Source organism: Vipera berus (genome assembly GCF_964194415.1).
Source record: "Vipera berus genome assembly, chromosome: 6".
Classification (NCBI taxonomy): domain Eukaryota; kingdom Metazoa; phylum Chordata; class Lepidosauria; order Squamata; family Viperidae; genus Vipera; species Vipera berus.
In genome coordinates this window covers 62,927,381-62,951,794 of record NC_138208.1, presented here as the reverse complement: position 1 = coordinate 62,951,794, position 24,414 = coordinate 62,927,381, and the positions used below count along the sequence as shown (strand labels likewise).

Sequence of the window (24,414 nt, the reverse complement as noted above, 5' to 3'; positions counted from 1 at the left end):
CTACTCCTTTCACCAATTACCTTTTATGTACGGTATGTTCTTTCTTTGTTAACAGAGTGATAAAAATATTTTCCACCAGGCTCTAAAAATGGCTATAACATATAGTGCATCAGCTTCCTATTTAATGTATTCACCCATAAGAGAATCAAATATAAACATCAAATTTATTGTCAACTGTCAAATATACCAAAAAACAAAAAAACCAAACATATGATACATACATGTGTGCACATATATCACATCCTTTTAAACAGCTATACAGGAGGAAGAGAGAAAGAGAAGAAGGTGATGGTTAGAGAACTTTCCCACAGGCTTGGGATATTATGATCACAGTGTTTACAATTTGAACAGGATTGCTTCTCTTCCTATGCTCACTCCTTCCTCTGAATAGTTTGGTCCTCATAGGGAATGAGACAATTTGAGTTTAATCTTTTTAGTGGTACACATTAAAGATTGGCTTGTTGGATAATCCTTATAATTCATAGAGCAGGGTTACACTTTTGTATCATTACACATATGCTGGGGAGAACTAGAGGCAAACTGTCTCATATAATATGATTCTGCACTGTACACATGGTGAAAATAATGCTTATCTCCATTTCCTATGTAATAATGTACAAGTGGCTACACACTGCATTAATCTTCCCAGTCTTAAATGTACAAGGCTACTTGTACAGGAAAGGAATGTGTGTCATAATTCCCATGTGTGCATGACATGATCTAACATAGCAGGAAGACATCCAGTTGGAGAAGGCTATACTAGATTTTTATCCATTAAAAGAGAATCCTCACATATAACTCTCTCCTTAATGGTTGCCCATATAATACGAACAAGCCTTTTCTACCTTGACATCACTCACTCCATCTGATCAGAGAGAAACTAAAAGAGAAAGAACAATACACTTGTTTTGTATTGTCAGGTAGAAAGGTTTACAGTAGGGGAGGGAGCATAATACAAAAAAGAACCAATGCGGTAAATTCAGAATTTTTTTAAAAAAATTGTATCATCTGGGCACTCAAAGGTATACAAGTAAGCACTGCTGGTTGTATTTCACCATATGAGCAGATTCTATAGTTCTCCAGTGCCTTCCTCCATTTCTCTGGTACCATTTTTTAAAAACCTGGAATGCTGAAGATTTTTTTCAGGTGTCATTATTTTGTCCAGGAGAGGCACAATAAGAAGAAAAACCAGACTAAAATAAGAATAGGAACATAGCTAGTTCTCTGCTGGAAAGTGTGGAGAGCTGAACGTTTTTAGGTTTGCAGGTTTTAGTGCAGCATCCTGGGCTGTTGTTTTTCCCTTTGGCTTTATCTAGAATTTAATACTAATTGTTAATAACCTAGCCAAGATCACATGATACATTTGTGAAAATATATTTAGAATAGATTCATGTGACCTAACCAAAACATCTTTTCTTTGCTTTTCATATGAGGAAGTCAGTGTGGGGATCTTGTGGCTGAAATGGAGGGCTTTCTTCACTCCCTAAAAAGCAATACTAACATTATTTAAATTTAGTAATATACTAAATTAAATTACTAATTATTTAAATTACTAATATACTATACTAGTGTTCACCAGACATTCCAGACACTGGGTTAGCTTGGAGTTTGGAGACCATCAGATTGCAGAACACTGAACTTTATCATTGTTTTTGAAGCTACAAAGGCCCGTAAGGGTCTTGACTCTTGATTAGGATCAAGACCTGAAGGAACATTAAGTTCTAATATGTAAGTGTTGCACTGAGATGGATTCATTTGTCATACTAATAGTAAGAGTTGCCTTACTGAGCAAAGAAATTAGATCAGTACTTATCAAGAGAGAAAGAGAGCCTTTCTTGTTCAGGAGAAATGACTTGGGAAATATGCAAATGGGTAACAATAATAAAGAAACTGTCCAATGCATTTTCCTCACTGACTGCAAATGCCTTTATCTCACTCAACCAACCGACCTAGTAAAACAAACATACAAACGAACAACCAAAGATCTGATGTCTAAATTCTGGCCACTCGTTATATTTCACTCAGACTAGAGCACTCTGCCTGGCCACAAGTGGTCTGAGAATCTGTTCTGCACCTCCTTGCACACTTCTGACTGTGATAGCCAGTATGGTCTAGTGGTTAAGGCACCAGGCGAGAAACTGGGAGACTGTGAGTTCTAATGCTGCCTGAGCCATGAAAACCAACTAGGTGACTTTGGGCCAGTCTCAGCCCAATTCATCTCACAGGGATATTGTGGGGAAAATAGGAGAGGAAGGAGTATTAGGTATATCCCCTCCCTTGAGTTATTTATATAAAATAATAATGGTGGAATGAATAAATAAATAAATAAATAAATAAATAATAAATAATAAATAAATAAATAAGGAGAATCCAAACACTGCACTAGAAGCCCTATTGTAGTTTTAATACATCTTTAAAAGAAAGGATTAAAACAAAACCCTAAAGTATCATTTGCCAAAGTCAAAGAAAAATCAGAAAATCCTAGTCTCGTAGGTAGAGCACAAGTCTGTCTACAGACTGTTGTTTCATTGTTCTCCCCTCTATTGCTTTTGCATCCCAACCACATGATGGGTGCATTCCTTGGTTGCCAAAATACAACCCACCCTTATTTGATTTTCAAAAGCTCCTTTAACTAAGGACTGTCTGTCAAGTAAGAAACACAACCATATTTTCAGTGACACACTTATAAGCTTAGACATAAATATGTGAGCTAATAATGCAGTGGAGGAGAATGCCTACTGTAAGGTCCAGTATGTATCAGGGATAAGACAAATAGCAATGGTACCAGAACTTCTCAGTAAAATGTGGAGAATCTCTCTTGGGTTGATATATAAAATACAGCAAATGAATTCATCTCATTGTCTAACAAGCTCGCTTTCCCAATTGCACCTCCTTGCCTATTGTGTTCCTCTGCAGTTTACAGAGTTTTGCAGAATGTGGTATATTTATTGCAGTGATGTAAAACTTTTTGTGGTGGCGTTTTTGGATAATAGGATCAGTTTGTTAGACAATAGTGAGTGGTCCCAAATCCTATTTCCCAACAGGTTTCTAACTATTACAAGCTTTCTATCATGAATCAACAATTCATCCAGTCAAACGGTTTGGCTAACTTTCTTTAACTTAGGCATCATTCAGTTATATAGATTTCAGCTCTCAGAATCCTACAGTAAAAGCATGACTTTTACAGATAAATCTTTGAGCGGAAATTCAGAGGAGGGGAATGCATGGATAAAAAAAGCTATCAGAGAGCATAACAAAAGTTTTCATATCATACCACATCACATACCACATCACTTCAGACACGATGCTTTTTAATGAACACGATTCACAATTCAGCTGAAAGTCACTGTGATAATGATAAACAAAATGAGCCAAAATGAGAGTCAGCCCTTAGAAGGGAAAGGTAGCCATGAAAGGGAAAACTAGGGTAGAAAAAGGCTTGACCAGGACTGCTCATATTCTGTGCTTACCACTTAGAACTTGCCCCTCTTAAAATCTGTCATTATGGCTTATAAGAAAGGTTTAAAAAACAGTTTGAAAATATATAATCTAGAGAAACAAAAAAAAAGATTGGCAGGGCAACGCAGGAATTCAAGTAACTGATTAGGGAAATGATATCTCTGGTGTAAAAAAAAAAATCTGAACGTCAAGCATAGGCCTTTGTGAAGTTAAGGAAACCTCTGGCACTCTTTGCTTAGTGATAATGCTTTACCTTACAAGGAAGACTATGAACTAAAGCTAGAAGAAGAATAAAACAGCTGAACATTCTGGTGAGGACATGCAGATACTAGAAGAATATTGGGTTGTGTATTCTAGACCGGGGGTGTCAAACTGCTGGCCCACAGGCCGGTTTTGTCATACTGAAGCCACGCCCAGCCCATTGTCGGCAATGCAAAAAGAGTCGCAATACGTTGCAACATGTCATGTGACGTGGCGAGTTTGACACCCGTGTTCTAGATGGTCAGTGGCTTATAGTGGGTAAATGTTAACACAGTGCTTTAATGCTTTTACAATCCCAATCAACAGAGTTCAAGTAGCGTCACTGAATGTATCAGCAGTGGGACAGATTGGAAGTGTTGGAGATGCTAGTTCTACCAACAATTTCCTACTCACTGATACAGTTTTTATCCTTTCTCTTACTGCTCTTCAGAGATTGGCTACTTTCCAACCACTTTAGCTTCCCTAGTGGAATGTCTAGTCACTCACAGAATGAATTAAAAAATATTTTACTGAAACAATGAAAAAGTGTCATAATTTCACTTTTAACTTTAGAAGGCTTCTTTGCATACATGTGCTCTCTCTTTCTCTCTCAAACAGACACACACATACACACACACACACACACACACACACACACACACACAGACACCATCCCCCCTCTCCAGGCTGACTGTAAGAGGTTGCTGGATAAGGGAAAGGAACTGTTGTTCTTTCTTTCCCAAAGCAGATTGAAAGAAGGAAATGTGGCTTGCATGCTCCTTTCTTGTGGCAGGAACGAAAGACCTTTATGCCTTCATTTTTGCCTCACAGATATCAAAACTTAATTTGGTTGCCCCTCCATGGACTTCAACCAACTTCTCATCCCACTCGACTATGTTGCCTTGCAGCTGGCTGGTGCAGTTGGCCAGACGCATGATCTCTGCTGGCATCAGGACATGATCCCACATGTTGAACTGAGAAATTTCCCCAACGAAGGCCTGAGTTGCATCGAATCTCCCTCCCAATGTATCCTGTGGCATCAAAATGGAGAAATGGGAAAACAAGCAAGGTAAATTGGAAGAATGGATTAAAAAGCTGAAGAAAAAACTAGAAAATAGTGGGATAGAAAAATATTGTTACTGATGGTAAGTATTAATTTTAGTGTAGAGGTTGCCAATTCTTCAGTTTCAAGGGCTGCATTTCATATTTTAGAGGGATGAGGGAGTTAATGAATGACAACGAATAGGGAAACCATACAGGATAGGAAAAGCTGTTTCATGCTTATGGTCCCTGGGTTTCAGGGATTCCATTTTAAACCAAAAATCTTTTAATTTTCTAGATTTCAAGGCTGATGGGTTTCTCTTTGGGTCAAGAGAAGACTAATAGGGGATCTCTTAGACTCAAATTCTGCTTCTTTAGTTCAATTGCTAGTCAAGTTGCTTGAATATTGCTTTGGTCATTAATTTCCAAAATCATGTGGAGAAATCAGACTTACCTGTTCCTGGCCCAAGATCATCACCCCATGAGGTTTGATTGAATGCCAAGATGCTAGGTTATCACTGGCTTCACGCTCCACTCCATCTTGATACACAGACCAAATGCCATCTCGAGTGATCCATGTAATACAAATATGGTGCCATGTCCCATCCTTTAAAGTCATGGGCAGATGAGCCACCTTTCCAACACAACAGAACAGAACAGAACAGAGAGTGCCTTAACAGCAGAGTGCAAATAGATGTTTTGTAGATGCCTTTTTGTCCTTTCCTAAAATTGCCATACCCATTACTGTCACAGTTGGTTTCCCAAAGGTTTTTTAGTCTAGAATGACTTGTCTGAGTGTAGCCAGTATGGCAACACATCAGACAGATAAAACTGAATGGAACAGAATAAACTTTCTGGTCATTTTTCCAAAGAATCTGATTGCAAAGGGATTCCACAACTGGATTGTCACTACCCAAAGACGTCCATTGTGAGTACTTGGCAACGTTGTATCTCTACATGGTAGAACATATAACAGGCCTCTCAATTAGAATGGTAAAACTCACAAGGAAAGACAGCTGCCCTTTAGATAGCCTGAACCCAAACCATTTTGTTTTGTAGACTAAAATCCCCAGCCTGAATTTTGTGTAGTAGGAAAATGTATCCAAGAGAGGTCTACAAAAGTAGACCACAACAAAAACATGTTGCTTTTGATTCTATCTGTACTTTCTGAACATTTTTCAAGGGCTGTTCCATGCAGACACCATTATAGACATCTAAAGGAAAAGCAACCAAAGCTGGGCAAAGCCATTTCTGCTACTTCATGACTGTGGCCCGTGATTTTCCAGGATCAGAGCACACTCACTTTCAGACCCTGTGAATCAGGGGGCTGAGCCGGCTTCTTGTGGGTGGGATTGTATTTTCATTTGACAGTCCTCTGAGGGTGCCAGAGGTGTATTGCTGGCATGCAGTATTGCTGGATGGGTGGGGAATCTATTTTTTGTCTCCCTTTCTTTTGCGGGTGCTTAAGTAGGTAAAATAGGTACATTAACCCTATTTGTTTTCAGATTGTTTCTAGAAAAATAAGCAAAGCAATCACACCACTGAAAATCAACTATTTCCACTGACATCGGGAGGTGTCATCTTAGGCATTTCATAGTTTAGCAATTCACAGGGCTTGTTTTCTCATAGAACGCTCAGAATGGCGTTCCGGCACCCTTTTTTTTTTTGCAAAAACAAAATAAACAAACAGTCTCTGTAACTTTCAGCTCCTGGTGCCTTGCCTTTTTTAAGCTGGGAAGTTGAAAAAAAGGCTAAAAGGAAGGCAATAGAGTGCAATCAAGGAAAATGTATAGATATAGCCAGCAGACGTTTAGGGAACCTTTATTTTTCATACACTGAAAAATTTTTGTTTTAATGCCATGGTGATACACAATCAAATGTAGTCAGTCTTTTTTTTAATCCCAAAGCATCTGTTCGTTAAATACAGTATAAAAAAGTTTTGGATGATGGAATTATTTTTTATCTAAGGATAACTAATGATATCAGCTCTTAAATCTGTTATTTTGTTTTATTTTTGCACAAAAAATTGTATAATTTGCATTTGCATTCATTTACAAATAGAATATGTTGTTAAAATGTATTGGTGTTGAAATAATTAGTGCACACATATACCTAAAACCAGTTTATTGCATTTGGCAATTGTACTAAAAAAAGTCTCATTGTCAATCAATATAATTTATGTAATTTGAAATCAAGTGAAAAATTGATTTAAATTATTTTATTAAAACAAATTAATGGCAATTCTTTTATAAGAAGTTGCCTCAAACAAAATGAGTTTGACATGCCTACTCTAGATAGTTGAATGCTCCAAAATAAATTCTAGACCAGGCCTGTACATGCAGCCTACCAAGCACCCTTGGACAGAGCACAGACTTTTTTTTTTTAAAAAAAGTAATGAAATCACCACCACTGCCCTGAAAGTCATGTTGCCTAGTGCCTCCATGGCTTACCATGACCACGAACTCCAAAACTGTAGATGCTCCTCTAGTCACCAAATCATTGATTAGCCCACCAGCATTCCTTTGCAGACCACAAAGATTTTTAATTTATCAGTGTGGGCCTTTCCCTTCTACAAGTTGCCTAGACCTCTTCTAGATTTTCCTCTTGCCTTTCCGAGTTAACTCCTTGGTCTGTCATTGAGCAAGAATTGACTTTGTAGGGAAACATATTATCATTTGATGTATATTTAACATATGTTCTACCTTTATTTACCGATTATATAATATTTGTATGCAATCCACATGGCGAGGTTTGGGGCAACTTACAATATTTTTAAAATCATAAGATTAAAACATAAAAGCAGGGCTTTTTTCTCATAGAACGCTCAGAATGGCGTTCCGGCACCCTTTTTTGCACACACACAAAAAAAGGCTTTTGCACAAGCTATGCTACTCCCTCTATTGGCTTTCAAAAGCCTATTGGCTTTCGAAAGCCAATAGGAATTGCTGCTGAGCGTGCCAAAAGACCTGGCCGGCAAACGTTGCACCGGCAAGTTGTCTGCAGCGAAGGCGAGTTGGCAGGAATTTTGCATCCCTCCCTGCTGCCCAACTACACCATCTCAACTAGGTAAGTAAGAGAGGACAAGGGGTGGGAGATGGGTTCTGCGGAGTCCATGTGCACTCCTTCCTTGTGCTCACCCGTGTCAGCCAGGCTGGTGGCCTACCTGGTGCTGGACCTGTGCCACTGTCGCCTTGCCCTGTGTGCCTAAGTGGCTGCCCTGCATCTCCTGGCCCGCCCTGCCTCTGCCGCCTGCCCCACACAGCCCCGCCATATAGAGCGGGCCCCGCTGCTCCCACAGCACCAGCTGCGCCGGCTGCAGCCCCAGGGGGCAGCCCACCACCAACACCCTTCACACTCATGACCGCAGCAGCGCTGCTCCCCCCCTGCTCCCCCGCCTCCTGCACCCACCAAGATGAAAGTTCCGGCACCTTTTTTTTTTTTTATAAAAAAAGCACTGGCAATTCATAAAAAAGTAAATTTGTGTCAGATATGTCTGCACAGGGAGGTCATAAAAATCAAAATGATTTGGCAGTGCAGCCCTTCCAGGCTACTGTGGTCCTCCAGCCTAGGGAAATTGTGCATTGTTACTACAGCTAATGCCATTTTTAGAGCAGGTCAGTGCCTGTGCCATCCAATTCATTCTATGCTGGAATCTCCCTTTACCTTACCTTGTCATTAATTATAAGTTCCATAGGATTGTTTCCCCATACTATCAGTACAAGCTCATTGGCTTGTCCAGGAACAGAATAGGAGAAAGGGGTGCCCACTTCCGCTGAATTCTTAGCTTTTAGCCACATACTGATAGTGAAGGCATATAGTTCAGGTAAGCTTTTCTTCATCCGAGCATACATGTAGTTGTTTCGTACAGGTATGGAAACTTTAAAGGCTTCTGGAGCATTGAAGACTGTTGTTTCTATGTGCACAGGAGATAAATAAGAGTCAAAAGAATTATGAAAGACTAGCAGATATTGAGAAATAATTTTGACATATGATCAGACAGTTGTTATCTGAAAGAGCTGCTGAAATGGGTGTCAGATTTTATAAATGGTCAGTGCATTAGTCATATTCTATCATAACTTGAGATCCTTTGACATGGTCAATACCACTCAGCACATAAAAAGAGCCTTGGTGGAGCAGTGGGCTAATGCCTCCTTAAGTAACACCAGCTGCCTGCAATTAGTGCAGGTTCGCATCCCACCAGGCTCAAGGTTGACTCAGCCTTCCATCCTTCTAAGGTAGGTAAAATGAGGACCCAGATTGTTGGGGGCAATAAGCTGACTTTGTAATAATGCCGCTGGGGGGGGGGCGAAAGCCCTAATAAGCAGGCATATACATAGAATGAAGGCTATTGCTAAGCACATTGGTTTGTGCTTAAATTGTAAGCCGCCCTGAGTCTTCGGAGAAGGGCGGGATATAAATGGGATTAAAATAAATAAATAAATAAATAAAATAATCAATTTATGGGATCCACAGCCACAAATGGAGAGGGGATGGTCACTAGCGAAGCTGGCTTTAAGAGAGGTGTCTTCCAAATGACAAAAGCTGGTTGTGTCAATCAGTAGCTACTAGTTATTTTATAATGGCTGTATGGAGCTTTTCATTGGGACATATGCTATCAGATAATATTTGCTGAGGAGCAAGAGCAGAAGAGACTCACGGTAGCACCAAATCAGAAAGTACTTCCGAGTTAAAAATTTCGGTAGCACAGCATTTTGGTGCATTCTTTCTAGTTTTTTAAACCTTTGTTTAAAGAAATAAATATGACCCATACCCAGAGTTATATAACTATGTACTAAAAATGAATGTATGAAAGTTCTGACTTTGACCCCATATTTTGGGCTCCTCATGGTCACACTAACCATGCTCAAGCTCAGAGACTCGGTTATGGAGAGCATCCAGCTCCTTTTCGACATTTTGCTGCTGTACATTGTGGCTGCTGGTGATGGAGGTGCGTTCTTTCTCCAGGGCTAAAAGCTTAGAGAGGATTTGTCCTTCCAGTTCCTCCATCTTGTTGTGGATGGTCTCTTGAGCTGGCACAGGGCCAGAAGTAGAAGAAGCATTCATTCGAGTGGGAATATCCTGCTGCACTCATAGAAGAGATTAAAAAAAAGGTAAAAACAGATTAAAAATAACTTAATAATTTAGAGATGCCTTTATTGGTATATTTATATTTCTACAGTACCCAAATATGGCTGGGGTTGAGCTTTGGGAGAAAAGATCATGATTCTGCAGCCATGAGGGGGGAAGGGTCCCAAGTGATTTCCAAAGGATCAGTTCATGGGGGTAGTAACCCTGGTAGGATTGATATTATACCATTTTTTAAAAAAAAATATCGTATGCATATACATATATGTGTCAACCAATGATATTTTTTGTGATTTTTTTAGTTAAACATCTACTCTTTTTCGAAATAAAATAGGACTTATAACACAGAACAATTTCTAAAGTACCTCTTTCCAACAAGTACTTTGTTCCATTATTCCACCCAAATAGTTAACATAGACTCATCAGCATAAAAAGCTGAGAGCCATAATATTATGAATATGTTAAAACTGTTGAGCTGACCCAAAACTATCTAGAAACTTTGTGTACCTACTATACCCGTGTCCTCTGTCCTGGGCCCCAGGGCCACCAGAGTGATAGGAGAGGGATTGGAAATTAGCAATAGAACCCAAGCCTGATGTAAAAAAGAGTGTTTTTGGGTGCTTTGCAAATGCCATTGGAAATATTCATATAGTGGATGAGGCAAATGGTTAGAGCAGTGTTTTTTAACTTTGGGAACTTTAAGATGTGTGGACTTCAAGCGAGCTAGCCAAGAAATCTGGGGAGTTGATGTCCATGCATCTTAGAGTTGCCAAGGTTGAAAAACACTGGATTACAGTTACAACTGAGCTGCAAAAATCATGACAAAGCTTCAGCAGAGGGATGGTATTTTCTGTATCTATTTACTGCCATCTACTGGCCATCTGGATTTGTTCAGCCCAGATATAATAAGGGAAAAGCATTCTCTCTCTCTCTCTCTCTCTCTCTCTCTCTCTCTCTCTCTCTCTCTCTCTCTCTCTCTCTCCTTACTGTATAGATCAATGCCCCATCTCTTTGCATTGATGAGCTGTTTTGACCCATAGGAAAAGATGAGCGATGGGCAAAGAAAATGTTTTTAAACTCTGTTCCTGTATCTGTGTTCTGGGTTAGATATGATGAAATGACAAAGTAAACTTCCTATTTATCTCTTTCTTCAAGAGGTATTTTGGATAGAAGTGAAGCTTTTCTGTCCTATCCATTTCTTATTAAGTCTAAATATCAGTTCAAATATAACTTATCTTTATCACAACATATTGTACCAGCTGATTACATCCACAATAGGTAAAAACTTTTTGGACATGAGATTTTAACATTAGTGGCAAGCAAAAAAGGAACAAGAGGCGAAATACCCTCCCACATCAAGAATACATTAGTCCCTTCAGATCTTTTCTGGCTTTTGGACCAGGTATAGGTCTTTGGCTAATTGTCTTATACTTTGTGCTTTTATGCCTGTACCTTATTAGCTGCTTGAGAAATTTTACTTTAAATTGGAAAATGCCTACCAATATATGAAATAAGCACAGGATCTATAATTTTAAGACTTCAATTAATGTACTTCTTTTTGCTTTGCCTTTAATAACCTAAGTTGCCAGGGACGGAACTGGCTATTGGTGAACAGTAAATGGACTTTTTCTTGCCACTTTGACCAGCCAGTCTCTTTGATACTACATAGTAATTTTAACTTTACAGTTCTGTATGCTGTGTAACTTCAGGTATTGAGGTCACAGCTGGTATTAGATAGAGAAGTTCCGTAACTAGAACAAGTCCTTATTACTGTTTGCCGGAACGGATAATCCTGCTGGGAAAAAAGTTCCCATATAGAGAAACCTATTTTTTCTTCCTGTACTCTGATTACAGCAGAGATCAGACACACCTTTTCAGCCACAAAGCCCTATTTCACTGACTTTATGCTAAAACACCCTTGATGTTAAGCTGTATTAGTACATGTGCAGTTAAAATTGCAGGAAGCAGCAGATCTACTCTGTTATTCCAGACCTACCACAAATATTGCATCCAGTTCCAGCCTGGAAAGGAGGATTCAGATAAACTGGAAAGAGTTTGAAGAACAATGTGGATGGTAGGAAACTCAAAACAACTATGTGTAAATATTTTAGGGGACATCTTGCTTTGATAAAGATGTAAGCCAAGTCTCTCTTTGAATTGCCTCAGGGAAGGGCCATAGCACCATGCTTCCAACTTCTGGAACAAAGCAGCTCTGGAGTTTCACTACATTCCTCAAATAAACTTCTGTGAATGTATAGAAAACATTTCGTTCAAGTAAAGAAACTTATGAAGGCAGAGTAGTCTCATACTGATGCCTCACGGCCTTTAAGCAGTTTGCTGCCTGAGTACTCTTAACAATGTACCTCTGGAAGGTAAAGCACCATTGAAGCAGATAGTATACAATCCTCAGAGGCTTATCCATTAAATTCCTTGAATAAAGATTTAGGAAGCCAATTGCAGGACAATATAACAACATTCTTCAAATGCATACAGGAATGTCTCCCAGAAGAAAACTGTGACTCGAGACATGGAATAATGAGCTTAGTCCAAGAAACACATTCTGCTTGAATGTTAGAAAACATTCCTTATGGAGAAGAACAATTTGGCAGTAGAATTAATTATGAAAGGAAATAATAGCTTGAACTGAATGTTCAAGAGGCTGGATAAGACATTTTTATTGAGCAGCATGTGTGATTTTGATTTTAGAATCTGTTTTATAATAAATCATGTTGGGGTTAACAATGATAGAACATGCAGTTCAGCAATCATGTCTGGTTTTATTTTTTTTCCTGGTCGTGATTCTTAATTTTTGTGAAAGAACATCAGTAAAAGCAGATTGTTTTAGAAAAGAAACGGAAAAGGAAAGACTAAAGAAGGTGCGAAGGAGACAAATCTGGAGGATTTTGTTTTGTTAAACCAACATTTTGCATATTTCCAAGGCTGAAATGCAGTTATCTTGCAGATTTAAATAAATATTTTAGGGCCAAATGCTTTTAGTTTTGAGAGGAAATATATCTAAACCTAAATTAAAGATCTGCTCTATAAAAGAGAGTAGGATATTGTTATGATGGGGTTTATTAAACCACAGTTAGATAAAAATGTGGTGTTTGAATGTTTAGGAGGAAGTCAGTCACATCTTAGGGTACTCTAGGAATTTGCTGCTTTGTGTGGCCCAATCGTTAGGAAAATCTGAAGAGTGGGTGAAACATCAGGTGCCTTGAGGGTATTCTTATTTTCAAATGCAGAGTAGGGATTTATAAAACAATCTTTCTGACATTGATTCCTGGAAAAAGTCTAGAACAGTTCATAAAGAGATCAATCAAACTTTAAGGTTTGAAAACAGTATATTACCAGAAGTTACATAAACCTGTCAAAGAGTCACTCCTGCCATATTAACCTTATTTTGTGATTTGATAAGATAGTTAATAGATTGTGGGAATGTTATAGATAGACTATTTCTTGATTTCAGCAAAGCATTTGACTAACTGGCCCAAGACATTCTGATTAACATAGCTAAGATTGGGTTAGATGGTTTAATAGTTGTGTAAATACATAGCTGGTTTGAGCGCAAGGTCTTATATTCTTCAGGTGTTTTTTTTACTAATGACTTGGGTGAAGAGGTAAATAAAATGTTTATCAAAATGGCAAGTCACAAAATTGGATGGGATAGTTAATATTAAATTTCAAACAAACTTTTATCAGTTAGAGAAATGGGATGAAAATTCCATAAAGAAATGTAATAAAAACAAATGCAAAGCTCTTTACTTATGAAATAGAAATCAAATCCTCAGTTGTTGAATATGTCCCTTGGCAATAGTAGGTCTGAAAAAAACGTTAAATATTAGCTGATTGCAAACTGTATATATTAAAAAGATGATGTGGGTAAAAAAATGCAACTTTGTTTCAACAGAAATAAAACTGTTCAAATCACAGGAAACAATAATTCTATTTGATTTTTTTTTCTTGGTGAGACCTCAGCTCAAGGACTGAGTAAACTTTAAGAAAGATTCAGATAAACTGTTCAGAAAGGGCAATAAGAATGACCAGGGACTAGAAACTAAGTCATATGAAGAGAAATGGAAAGAAATAGGAATATTTAGCACTCGGAAGACTGATGTGAATCTGACAGCACTCTTTAAATATCTGAAAGGATGCTATGAGAAGTTGTCCATTGTTCCAGAATTCAGAACATAAAATAAGGGATTTAAAATAAAGGAAAATAGGTTAAATGTTATAAAAAACTTCCTAAAAGTGAGAAGTTGAAGTAGTGGTGGATTTATCTTCACCAGCTATAGCCAGAGGTTAAATAATAATTTGTTGTGGATACTTTACTTTGGATTCCTGCATTGTGCAGGGATTAGATTTAATAACCTAAATAACCCTTCCAAATCTTTGAGCCTGTCTGTGGCTCTTTGAAAATATCTATTTTAGAACCATATGTAAAAAAATACTTTTAAATAGACCGGTACATCTAAAATTTAAACAACTATTCTATTTTATACTAGGAGATTTATGAAGAAATGAAACAGAATGGATTTATAAACATACATATGAGAAAACAACATGAATCAGTAATAAACTACATTAGTATTCCCCAACTTGATGTTCTTCAAATATGGTAAGCCTCCATACAGATCTGGAGACCATCATGCTGGGGACACTGTCTATCCTTCATTAGCGTGGGTTAAATTGAAGGACAAATAAGAAAGTCAAAGGTGGAATGAAAGGCAGAAATGATAAGCAGGAACAAATATATATATACCGGTATATATATGAAAGTAACTTTTCACCCTTTTCTACTAGTGTTATTTCTCAGTCTGCCTAGCTACCCGTATTGGCCACTTACATCAGATGTTAATAAAAATGAAGGCAAAAAAGACTCCCTGCCGTTCACAGCTCCCTGCCGCTCTCATTCATTATTGCAAAAGCTGATCTAGAGAAATGCATCTATTATTGAAACCTCTTCCTGTGTTTTGATGGACTACTCCTAGGTGCTCCTAATTAAAGTTGTAGCTTTTCTTCTCATAATTAATCAGCACATTCTCTCTTCTTTGTAGAAGATGAGATTGTGGGGGGTTTTTGCCAAGGGAAAAAGTTGGTCCATGTCTATCTATGTATGTTAATCGAGCACATCTATCCAAGAGTCTCTTGTCTATTACTTTGTAGAAAAATCAGGTTGTGAAAGCAAGAGAAAGGGGCTTACTGGTTTTGCTTTCTTTTCTTTCTGTTCCTTGGATGTATAATAGCCGACAATTTAAGAACAAGGGCAGAGTAGAAATGATGAATGGACTACTTCAGAGAACAGGATATTAATATTATAAGCTTTTTCTTCTCTATAAGCCTACAGGTGTAGACGCCCTCCTGTGGATTCCAATCACACCAGGTGGGACAAAGAAAGTAGGCCTTTTTTCATGGCTATTCTCAGAGGACAGCCACAGTGTGACAATTTGGCAGATGACCCATCCATCATGTGACAATTTAAAGCTTGTCTGTAAAAATTATTTATCACCATAGCAATGGCTGAAGCATGCAATAAATTGTTAATATGAAAATGCTTCAAAATTATGAAATTCCTTGTTCAAGAGAGTTTGTACCAAATTTCTCTCTCTCTCTCTCTCTTCCACTTGTTGCTATTTATTTTTAGTACTTTTAATATATTTATTCCATTATTTATATATGAATCTATTGGAAAATATTTACAAGTTTAGAATGATCTGATCTGATCTAATTTTTACAGCATTTGTTTACCTGTCACTCTCAGATTGGCTTACAATAAAGTTAATGAACAAATGTGATTTTTTATCATTATATCATATTAATTTAGCAGAAGAATATCAGAAACAGTACAGTAGTATATAAAATAAATTTAATAAAACTTGAGTATTTTAATATTCTCTTTTGGATAGCAATTTTTTTCCTACCAATTTTCCATTCCCCCCCCCAAACAAGATAGAAAATCTTTTCAGCATATTCATATCCTATTCTACCCTTCCTCTTTTCAATACATTTGCAATTTAAATCGGAAAGAAACAATTCCTTCCTTAGCTAATTTCTCTGGGTAAATCAATATTCTCTCCAGCAGATCTGATCCTAAATATCAGTCTGGGCTCTGATTCTGACATGGAGTGGCTGTCTAAATCTATCTGTCTCTGAATTGACCTTCCACAAATAAGACTGGCAGAATGTGCACAGATCCCCATGAGGGGCTCTGAAGAGGGGCAAGACAGACCAAAATATCTGGTGGAATTTGGAAGAATAGAAAAGTAGGCTGTGATGTCTCCTTTTTAGACCATCTGTTTCTCAAGAAAGGAACAGAGGCTTGGAGCAGAAAAGAGTAGTACACATTAGAATTTTTTTAAAGAAAATGTTAATCCAAGAACTCCCATATTTTATTATGGGTTTCTAATGTTCCTTTAAGGGACGCGGTGGCTCAGTGGGTTAGGACGCTGAGCTTGTCGATCAGAAGGTCGGCAGTTTGGCGGGTCGAATCCCGAGTGCCACGTAGCAGAGTGAGCGCCTGTTACTTGTCCCAGCTTCTGCCAACCTAGCAGTTCGAAAGCACGTAAAAATGCAAGTAGAAAAATAGGGACCACTATGATGGGAAGGTAACAGCCTTTGGCATCTAGTCATGCCGGCCACAAGACCATGGAGATGTCCTCGGACAAGCGCTGGCTCTTTGGCTTTGAAACGGAGATGAGCACCGGCCCCTAGAGTTGGAAACGACTAGCACGCATGTGCGAGGGAACCTTTACCTTTAATGTTCCTTTCCCCAAAATTCTTAATCTCAAATAGTGTGAGAAACACGCTAAAGGCAAAACTCTAAAGGCCGTGTGTCAGACACATGGATATGGACCTTTTGTGCTCCATAATAGCTTAAAGCAGGGGTTCCTAAACTTTTCCCATCATGTCCCCCTTCATTTTAATCTTAATGCACATACCTGCCCTAAAAATTCAAATACTAAACATTCAAACTAAACATTCCTCACTCCTCCCGTGAACTTTGTCTTCACCTCCCCAAGGAAGGTTGCCTCGCAGTTTGGTAAACCCTGGCTTAAAACAAGGTCATTACAATGAAGTAATGATAATTTAATTCTCTTCCCATGCACATCATAATAACATAAAGGATGGTTCTCCCTTTGGTCACCTGGCTCCAGCTCTCCCTCTGCAGAAGGCCAATGTAATCTTTGTTTTCTCTACCTTCTCTTCTTTAACCTGGTGTTTGTGACACAATTACTTCAGTTACTTGGTGGGCTTGTTTTACATAAGTAATCTAACCACTAATCTACTGCTTGTCACTTACCAAATTATTTTTATGCCTGGCCTAGATTCCAAGCTAAACTTTCTACAACCATACCTAGACCGTTTATAGTCTTACCATTATTGATTCTTTTTCTTTTTTTGTCTTTCTTCTTGTCACAGGCCAAGGCAAGTTACAAATTCAGTAGAAACAATTCAACCATTAGAGTGCAGGGTAAACATTATTACTGTGGTGGTGGTACATTTTGAATTTTTAAATGTGCCATAAAAGACTTGCCTATTTAAAAAAACTGCTGTATTGATGGACATTAGAAGTCCCAAACATGCACTTACTAGAAGGTGAAAAAGCTACCCAGGTGTCTGTCTCTATTTTGCCAGAGGAATCTTTGTGGCTCCCAAAGCACCATAAATACAGTGCTGATGTCTGCATTTAGTCTTTACATTAAGAAATTTAAGTAGGGCAGGGATCTTGTTGACCACCAAACATTGTACATGACACACTGGGCATGGTGATATCTATGGACATGACTTGACCCATCTTTGCATTAAGTCAATGAAATAATAAATAATAATAAAATTTCCATCTGTCAATTATGAAATGCCACACTGCTTGGATCCGGACATATACTGTACTATACTGATAGATTTCACTGGTTCTCCCTTCTTGGGAAGAACTTGGTGTATATGAAGGTCAACAACAGGTAAAGAATTGGCAACTGTGATTCCACCTTGTTGCGTATATAATAATAATAATCCAATCCAAACTTCTGGTAGACTGTGCAAACAACAACAATAAACCAATAGTGATAGGCAGCTTGGGTGCAATTCCAAAACATTTGAACATTATCAGCACTGACAAAATTGCCATCAGTCAATTGCAAAAGGCAGCTTTCCCCAATCATATAACCTTTAAGTAACTGGAAATTCTAGGGATTCAAACCCCAACATGCTAAGTTGGGGAAGGCTTCATAATAGAGCCTTGGTGGAGCAGTGTGCTAATGCCTCCTTAAGTAACACCAGCTGCCTGCAATTAGTGCAGGTTCGAGTCCCACCAGGCTCAAGGTTGACTCAGCCTTCCATCCTTCCGAGGTAGGTAAAATGAGGACCCAGATTGTTGGGGGCAATAAGCTGACTTTGTAATAATGCCGCTTGGGGTGTGTGTGAAAGCCCTAATAAGCAGGCATATACATAGAATGAAGGCTACTGCTAAGCTTGTAAGCCGCCCTGAGTCTTCGGAGAAGGGCGGGATATAAATGGAATTAAAATAAAAAATAAAAAAAAATAATCAAAGCTGTACAACGTAAGGGAATCAAGCTATTTTAAATATTGTTTTGGTTTCTAGATAAATCCATTTATAGTTGGCACATCAGAGAACCCATGGGATAGCATTAAGTTGCCACAGTCTCTTTCAGTGCTGCCGGTGATTGCTGAATCTCTCTTTCTCTCTCATCTTGGAGTTTTAGTAAAAGGAAAGAAACCTCTTTTCTACAAGAAGCGGCTGAAGCCAATTGTTCAGCACCACACTGGAAAGGCTTAATTGAGATCATGATGATCAGTGTAATATGTAGAATGGAGACACATATTTAAACTGTACTTCCACCAATGCTTCCCTTTACCACATTCTCAGTTATAGACTTCAATGCCCAACATTTTGTCACAAAGAAAGATAATAAATAATAGGAGTTTGTCTTTAAAGTAAAACATGAAGGAAAATGAAATTGAGCAAACAGAAATTAATTTGTTTATAATGGCAGGCAATATGTTTCAGAGTTAAATACATAAATGTACCAGAAAATTATTGATTTATTTATTAGAATTTTATCCCACCTTTGTTACTTTAGAAGTAACTCAAGGTGGCAAGCTTATGTAATATTCTCTCCTATTTTTCTAACAACAACAATGCTGTGAGGTGAGTTGGGTTGAGAGATAGAGTGACTGGCCCAAGATCACCCAGCTGGCTTTCATGGCTTAGGTGGGACTAGAACTCACAGTCTTCTGGTTTCTAGACCAGTACCTTAACCACTACAGCAGCAGCTCCCAACCTTTTCTATACCCCGCACCCATAGAACGCTTCTGATATATTTTCGTACCCCTTACAAAAGTTCAAAATAATGGCAACGTTATGCATATACACTATAATTTTGAAAACCCAAGTTTTTGCACCCCCTGGAATATCGTCTCGCAGCCCCAGGGTGTGCGAGCACCCATGGTTGGGAACCCCTGCACTACAGCATGCATGTGGGAAGCGTATTTATACATTATAATTCTATGCAGGAAAACCTATATGAAATTTCCAGATAATTTTGTATTCAGACACTGATGAGGAGCAGATCTTACTATACAGCACTATAGAACCTCAGATAGTGCACTACATCTGGGTTGAAGAAGGACATACTAAAGCATATGTGATTGGACTTCATGACTCTAAAGATTCTGGGGAAATTGGAGCTGTCTTTCAGACTGAGCTCCTAAATGGCTTTCCACACAATAAGAAACATCTGAGTGACTACAGCTAGAGATCTCTCATCATACAGTAAAATCTCACCTCTAGCCCTGTCACAGCACATTCTGAGTTCAGCTTCGGATCTTATTGGCTTACCCTTTAAACTATTTTTTCATATCAAATTCAGTCTGGGAAGAAGTAAATCAATAATTAGGAAATAAAATCGGTCTGCAGCAACTGCATACATGCCCATTTCTCTGGTATTGTTCTACTCATTATTATGTAGATAGATTCTTGGGAACAGATATTGGTGTTGATAGTAATAAAACAGCCATCTCAGCTTCCATTTCAATAAAGTAAGAACATTTCCCAGAGATGGGCTTTTGTCCTGGTGCTGTATTTGTAGGCACGACATTTTATGAAGAATAACAGTCTGTTCTCTCAAAATTTGTCCTTCTCCCCATTTCAATTTGCTATAATGAGAACAGTGTTGCGCCAGAACAATAATAGTATCAGGGTTAGCTTTGCCTCCAATTCAATGAACATTGTCATTATGTCAGTAATAATAGTCCCCCCCCACACACAAATGATTCAAGTACTATTCCTATCAAGGGCACAGAATCATCGCCTCTGTGAGCAAACCAAGGCATAGAGCACATTGTGCTTGGAAGGTGCCCTTTACAAGAAAAGGTAATTGATAGGAAAATGCTAGATGAGAGGAAGACAATTGTGTTTCCTATCTCACCACTCTGCAGTGGACAAAAAGAAGGGGGGGAAAGCTGAAGTAGCTTTAGTTTTGTCATGATCATTGATTAAAAGATACTAGAAGGGAGGCAGCATATGAGATCATCTACTTCCTCCCACCAGGATTGCATTTAGGATTGTTAACGTTAATGTCACCAGGCTGGATTTCGTTTTCATTTTCTTAACTCAAAGGTTCCAGCTGAGCCCTTGAGAGCCTATTTCAGATTGTATTAAATAAATTAATAGCTATTAGGGGTCTGCTCCCAGGTCTTCAACTAGACCCTCCATTTGCTTTTTCCTCCCAATTAGGCTCATGCAATATGTGCTGCAGAACATGTGGCCTGTTCAAAAAGCCAATGGGAATAAAGAGGGAATAAAAAGAATGAACTGCTGATAAGGAAGGGACAACTTTTTTGATAAAAGCATTAACTGTATTTCATCATGGTGTTAAGGTGCTCTGCTCTTTCTTTCATTCTTTTTTCCCATTTATTTTGCCAAACAGCTAGGCTAGAGTTCTGTCTGAGTCATCCTGGTTTTGGCAAAGGTAGAACGATATTGTTTGTGACCCTCTTTGATCTAGTTCTCAATTTAAATGTCACATTGGTATCTTCTCATAGAACTCTATCTGATAATATCAAAGACTTCTAGGTTTAGCTTTTGGGTTTAGCTCACATGGTTAACCCTGAAGACAATTTCTCCGAGAGTAAACAATGAAGTTTTATTCCCCCGTCTCTTCCCGTCATTTATGTTGTTTGTTTTTTTTCCTTTTCTTTTGAATAGCTGAAATGTAGCCCATTAAAACTTCCTTCCTTCCTTTCTCCCTCCCTCCTATCTCCCAGAATTTATGTTAGAGAATTATCAACTTGCCACCAATATTGCTAAGGAATGACCAAGTTTTTTGTCAACATATTACAAGTGCTTCTGTTATGCCATCAGATTTTACCTCATTTTAGTGATCAATATCTAACTTAATATAACTTAAGTTTATTGTTAGATTATTAAGTTTTCTTATTTTCCCTCATAACAGACAGTTCTATCTGCCTCTACTGCCATGAACATTTATTATAATTTACTCAGAATCTAAGCATCACTCTTTAATGCCATTTATTGCCATTTCAGTTAGATATTTAATTGCATTTATTGCCATTTCAGATATTTATTTGCATGTATTGCCATTTCAATTAGACATTTCGAGTTTGTCTAATCTGCCTTTTATTTTGTGTTGGAACCATCCACAGGCAGGGATGGGACGGCATAATACATATAGATTGCATGTACATATACACACAGAGCAAACTTAGAAAGGAAAATACAGTTCTCCCACATCCTATACCCAGTCTTTTCCCAATTTGGTAACCTCAATATTTATTGAATTATAGTTCATCTCCAACCAAAATGACTGGACCTCTGGGGAGCAGTAGGATAAAGAAAAGCTCCTGTAACCCAACTAATGCATCTGACTGCACTATTTCTATTTATATTAAACAGAGTAGAAGCTCAGCCTGGAACTGATCAATTAATTACCTAAAATCCTGAAAATCTTTCATTGCTGTACCCTGAAGTTAACAAAAAAAATAAAAGAATGCTAGAAAAGATTAGAAGGGTAATAGTGTGGGGGTGATTGGTTGACATCCAAAATATACACAAAATATGGATAGTAAGAAAATAATTATGCTTCTTATTAAGGCACCATTTTGATCTAGATAATATGAATTTTATTAATCACAGATTTGTTTATTACCTCTTCTTACAATATATTCTTGTTTGGGAATCACCTGTTTATTCCAATTGATTATATAGAATCATAGAATATGGAATTGGAAGGGATCACAAGGACCATCTGATCCAACTTCCTGCAGGAAAACCCATTAGATTATCTTTGAGAGGTAACAGCCCAGCCCAGCAGACTTTCACTATTTTGTGCAGATCTTAACCATTATCATTTTCCCTAAATAAAATCTAGGTAACTACAAGTTATACCCATTATTTCTAGAATAACACAAGCAAAAAGCTTCCCTTATTTCCCATGTTATATTGTCTCTCCAAGACTCAGAGTTTTAAACTTAGAAGAAATGTACCAGTATTTATTCTTTAGCTGAACCAATGCAAAACGGTAAGATTCTAGGTATATAACTGAAAGCTGTGTAGAAAAAAAAACTTGTAATTTTATTATTCATTGTCATTTAATGAAAGAAAAAAGTATTTTGAAATGTATTTCAAAGAAGAACATTTCAATAACATTTTCATGAATGGGATGAGGTCTTATTTCACTTATTTCACTATCAAGTAGCTACAGTGAATGTGGAAAACACACAGCTCTAACCAAAAATGAGAATTATCAGTCAAGAGACATTGTTACACATCACATCATTTTCTTCTTCAAAAAAACTGGCTTCATCTTTTAATAAAGCTATTGGGGAAGCCCATGGTCTCATTATAAGTAACAAAAAAAGAGAATGGGAGATACCAATGTATCTTCACTAGCTTCCATTGTTATCTCCAGTAGGCAGGTATATATAATGTTGGGACAAATGGGAGGTAATTGAGCTGTTTTGCAAATATAATCTAGGGAATAGTGAATTGTGCTTAGCTGCTGAATTATTTGGGCAAAACCATATCTTACCAAAGAATGTGCATGTCTAACATTTGATTCTTGGTCAGGTTGGCTCTCTAAACTGCCAGAGAATTGTAAACTTTCCAGAACTTATAACCTGAAGTTTTTCTGTCTCCTGTACCCAATTAACTTCCTGAACTCATGATGCAGTGGGTGGTATTTATCAAATAATTTTTGGAAGGAAGAAATTTTTTCAGAATACATATTTAAAAGCTGTTGGGTGAGCTCATAACTTCCCATCTGTTGAAGCAAGAGTGGGGAGGAGTGCAGAGTGTGCTTCTTGATTTCCGAGCCTTCCAAAAGTTTGTAACATGCCAAAAAATATTAGTCATTCAAGATGTCAAAATCTGAAGTTGAAAAAGTGAGAGGAAAGTGGATGGAGAAACACTCCATCATTTTACAATATGTGACCAACTTTTGAATTTTTGATTAATTTAGTCCATTGTCAGATATTGACGTATATTTCTGTAAACAAAAGAAGAACCATCAGTAGGTAGGGCATAAGAAATCCACTCACATTCATTTGGATTTTAGCAAATTTCTGTTTACTGGCTATGATAAAGATATCTATCTAAACATTAGAGTCTGATTTATTATGAATTACATTAGAACTCATGAGATGTATCCCACTTTTATCTTCAAAGATTCCTTGGTGTCTGAAACAATTACTGTGTATTTGAAATGTTGATACTATGGTTTTCTTGTATAAAATCTCAGTTTAGCAACAAGGCTAACCTGAATCAAAGAATATTGAAATGTGTTAATACTAAGCTTGCTCATTATGATTAATACAGAACTCAATCCTCCTTGAACAAAAGTTCCTGAGAGAAAATTCAGACTGAAACACTAAAAATCATTCTTTTAAACTTTATAGAATGGGTATAAAAATAATCTATATAAAACTGGAAGACGCCAAGAAATTATACCTACCTATCCACAGGTAGAACAATACAAATAGTCCTCAACTTACAATCTCAATTGAACCCCACATTTCTGTTGATAAGTGAGACATTTGTTGAGTTTTGCTTCATTTTATGACCTTTCTTCCCACAGTTCTTAAGTAAATCACTGCAGTTGTTAATAACCTGGTTGTTAAGTGAATCTGGCTTCCTCATTGATTTTGCTTATCAGAAGGTGGCAAAATTTGAACACATGATCCCGGGACACTGTGACTGTCATAAATATGAGTCAGTTGCCAAGCATCTGAATTTTGATCAAGGGACCATGAGGATGCCGCAACTGTCGTAAATGTGAAAAATATTCATAGATCATTTTTTTAGTGCTGTTGTAACTTTGAATGGTCACTAAATGAATTGTTGTAAGTCAAGGACTACCTGTACACCTACTTAGTGTCTCAAGCACTGGGAATGGGTACAACATATCAAAGGCTTCTTGCTCACTCAAGCTAGTCAAAGGTATTTTATAGAATGTGTGTGTGCGCATGCACGTATGTGCAAGATACCATGGAGATTGATAGAATGAGCAATAGAGTTATTTCCTCTGTAAACTCTTATGTGACAGAACTTCATGA

The 24,414-nt window shown here is 37.7% G+C and overlaps 1 protein-coding gene across 1 annotated transcript in view; it reads right to left on the bottom strand.

The window, feature by feature from the left end:
- Window positions 1-4,505: 4,505 nt before the first annotated feature.
- NPTXR (neuronal pentraxin receptor) overlaps window positions 4,506-24,414 on the bottom strand; it is a gene marked incomplete at its 3' end in the record, with an annotated part of 22,911 nt that continues 3,002 nt past the window's right edge. Inside the window, exons 2-5 of the mRNA XM_081330337.1 lie at window positions 9,600-9,822; window positions 8,409-8,653; window positions 5,195-5,374; window positions 4,506-4,730 (exon numbers count right to left, since the gene is read on the bottom strand). Coding sequence (XP_081186463.1) covers window positions 4,506-4,730; window positions 5,195-5,374; window positions 8,409-8,653; window positions 9,600-9,822 — 873 coding nt within the window. The remainder of the gene's footprint in view (window positions 4,731-5,194; window positions 5,375-8,408; window positions 8,654-9,599; window positions 9,823-24,414) is intronic.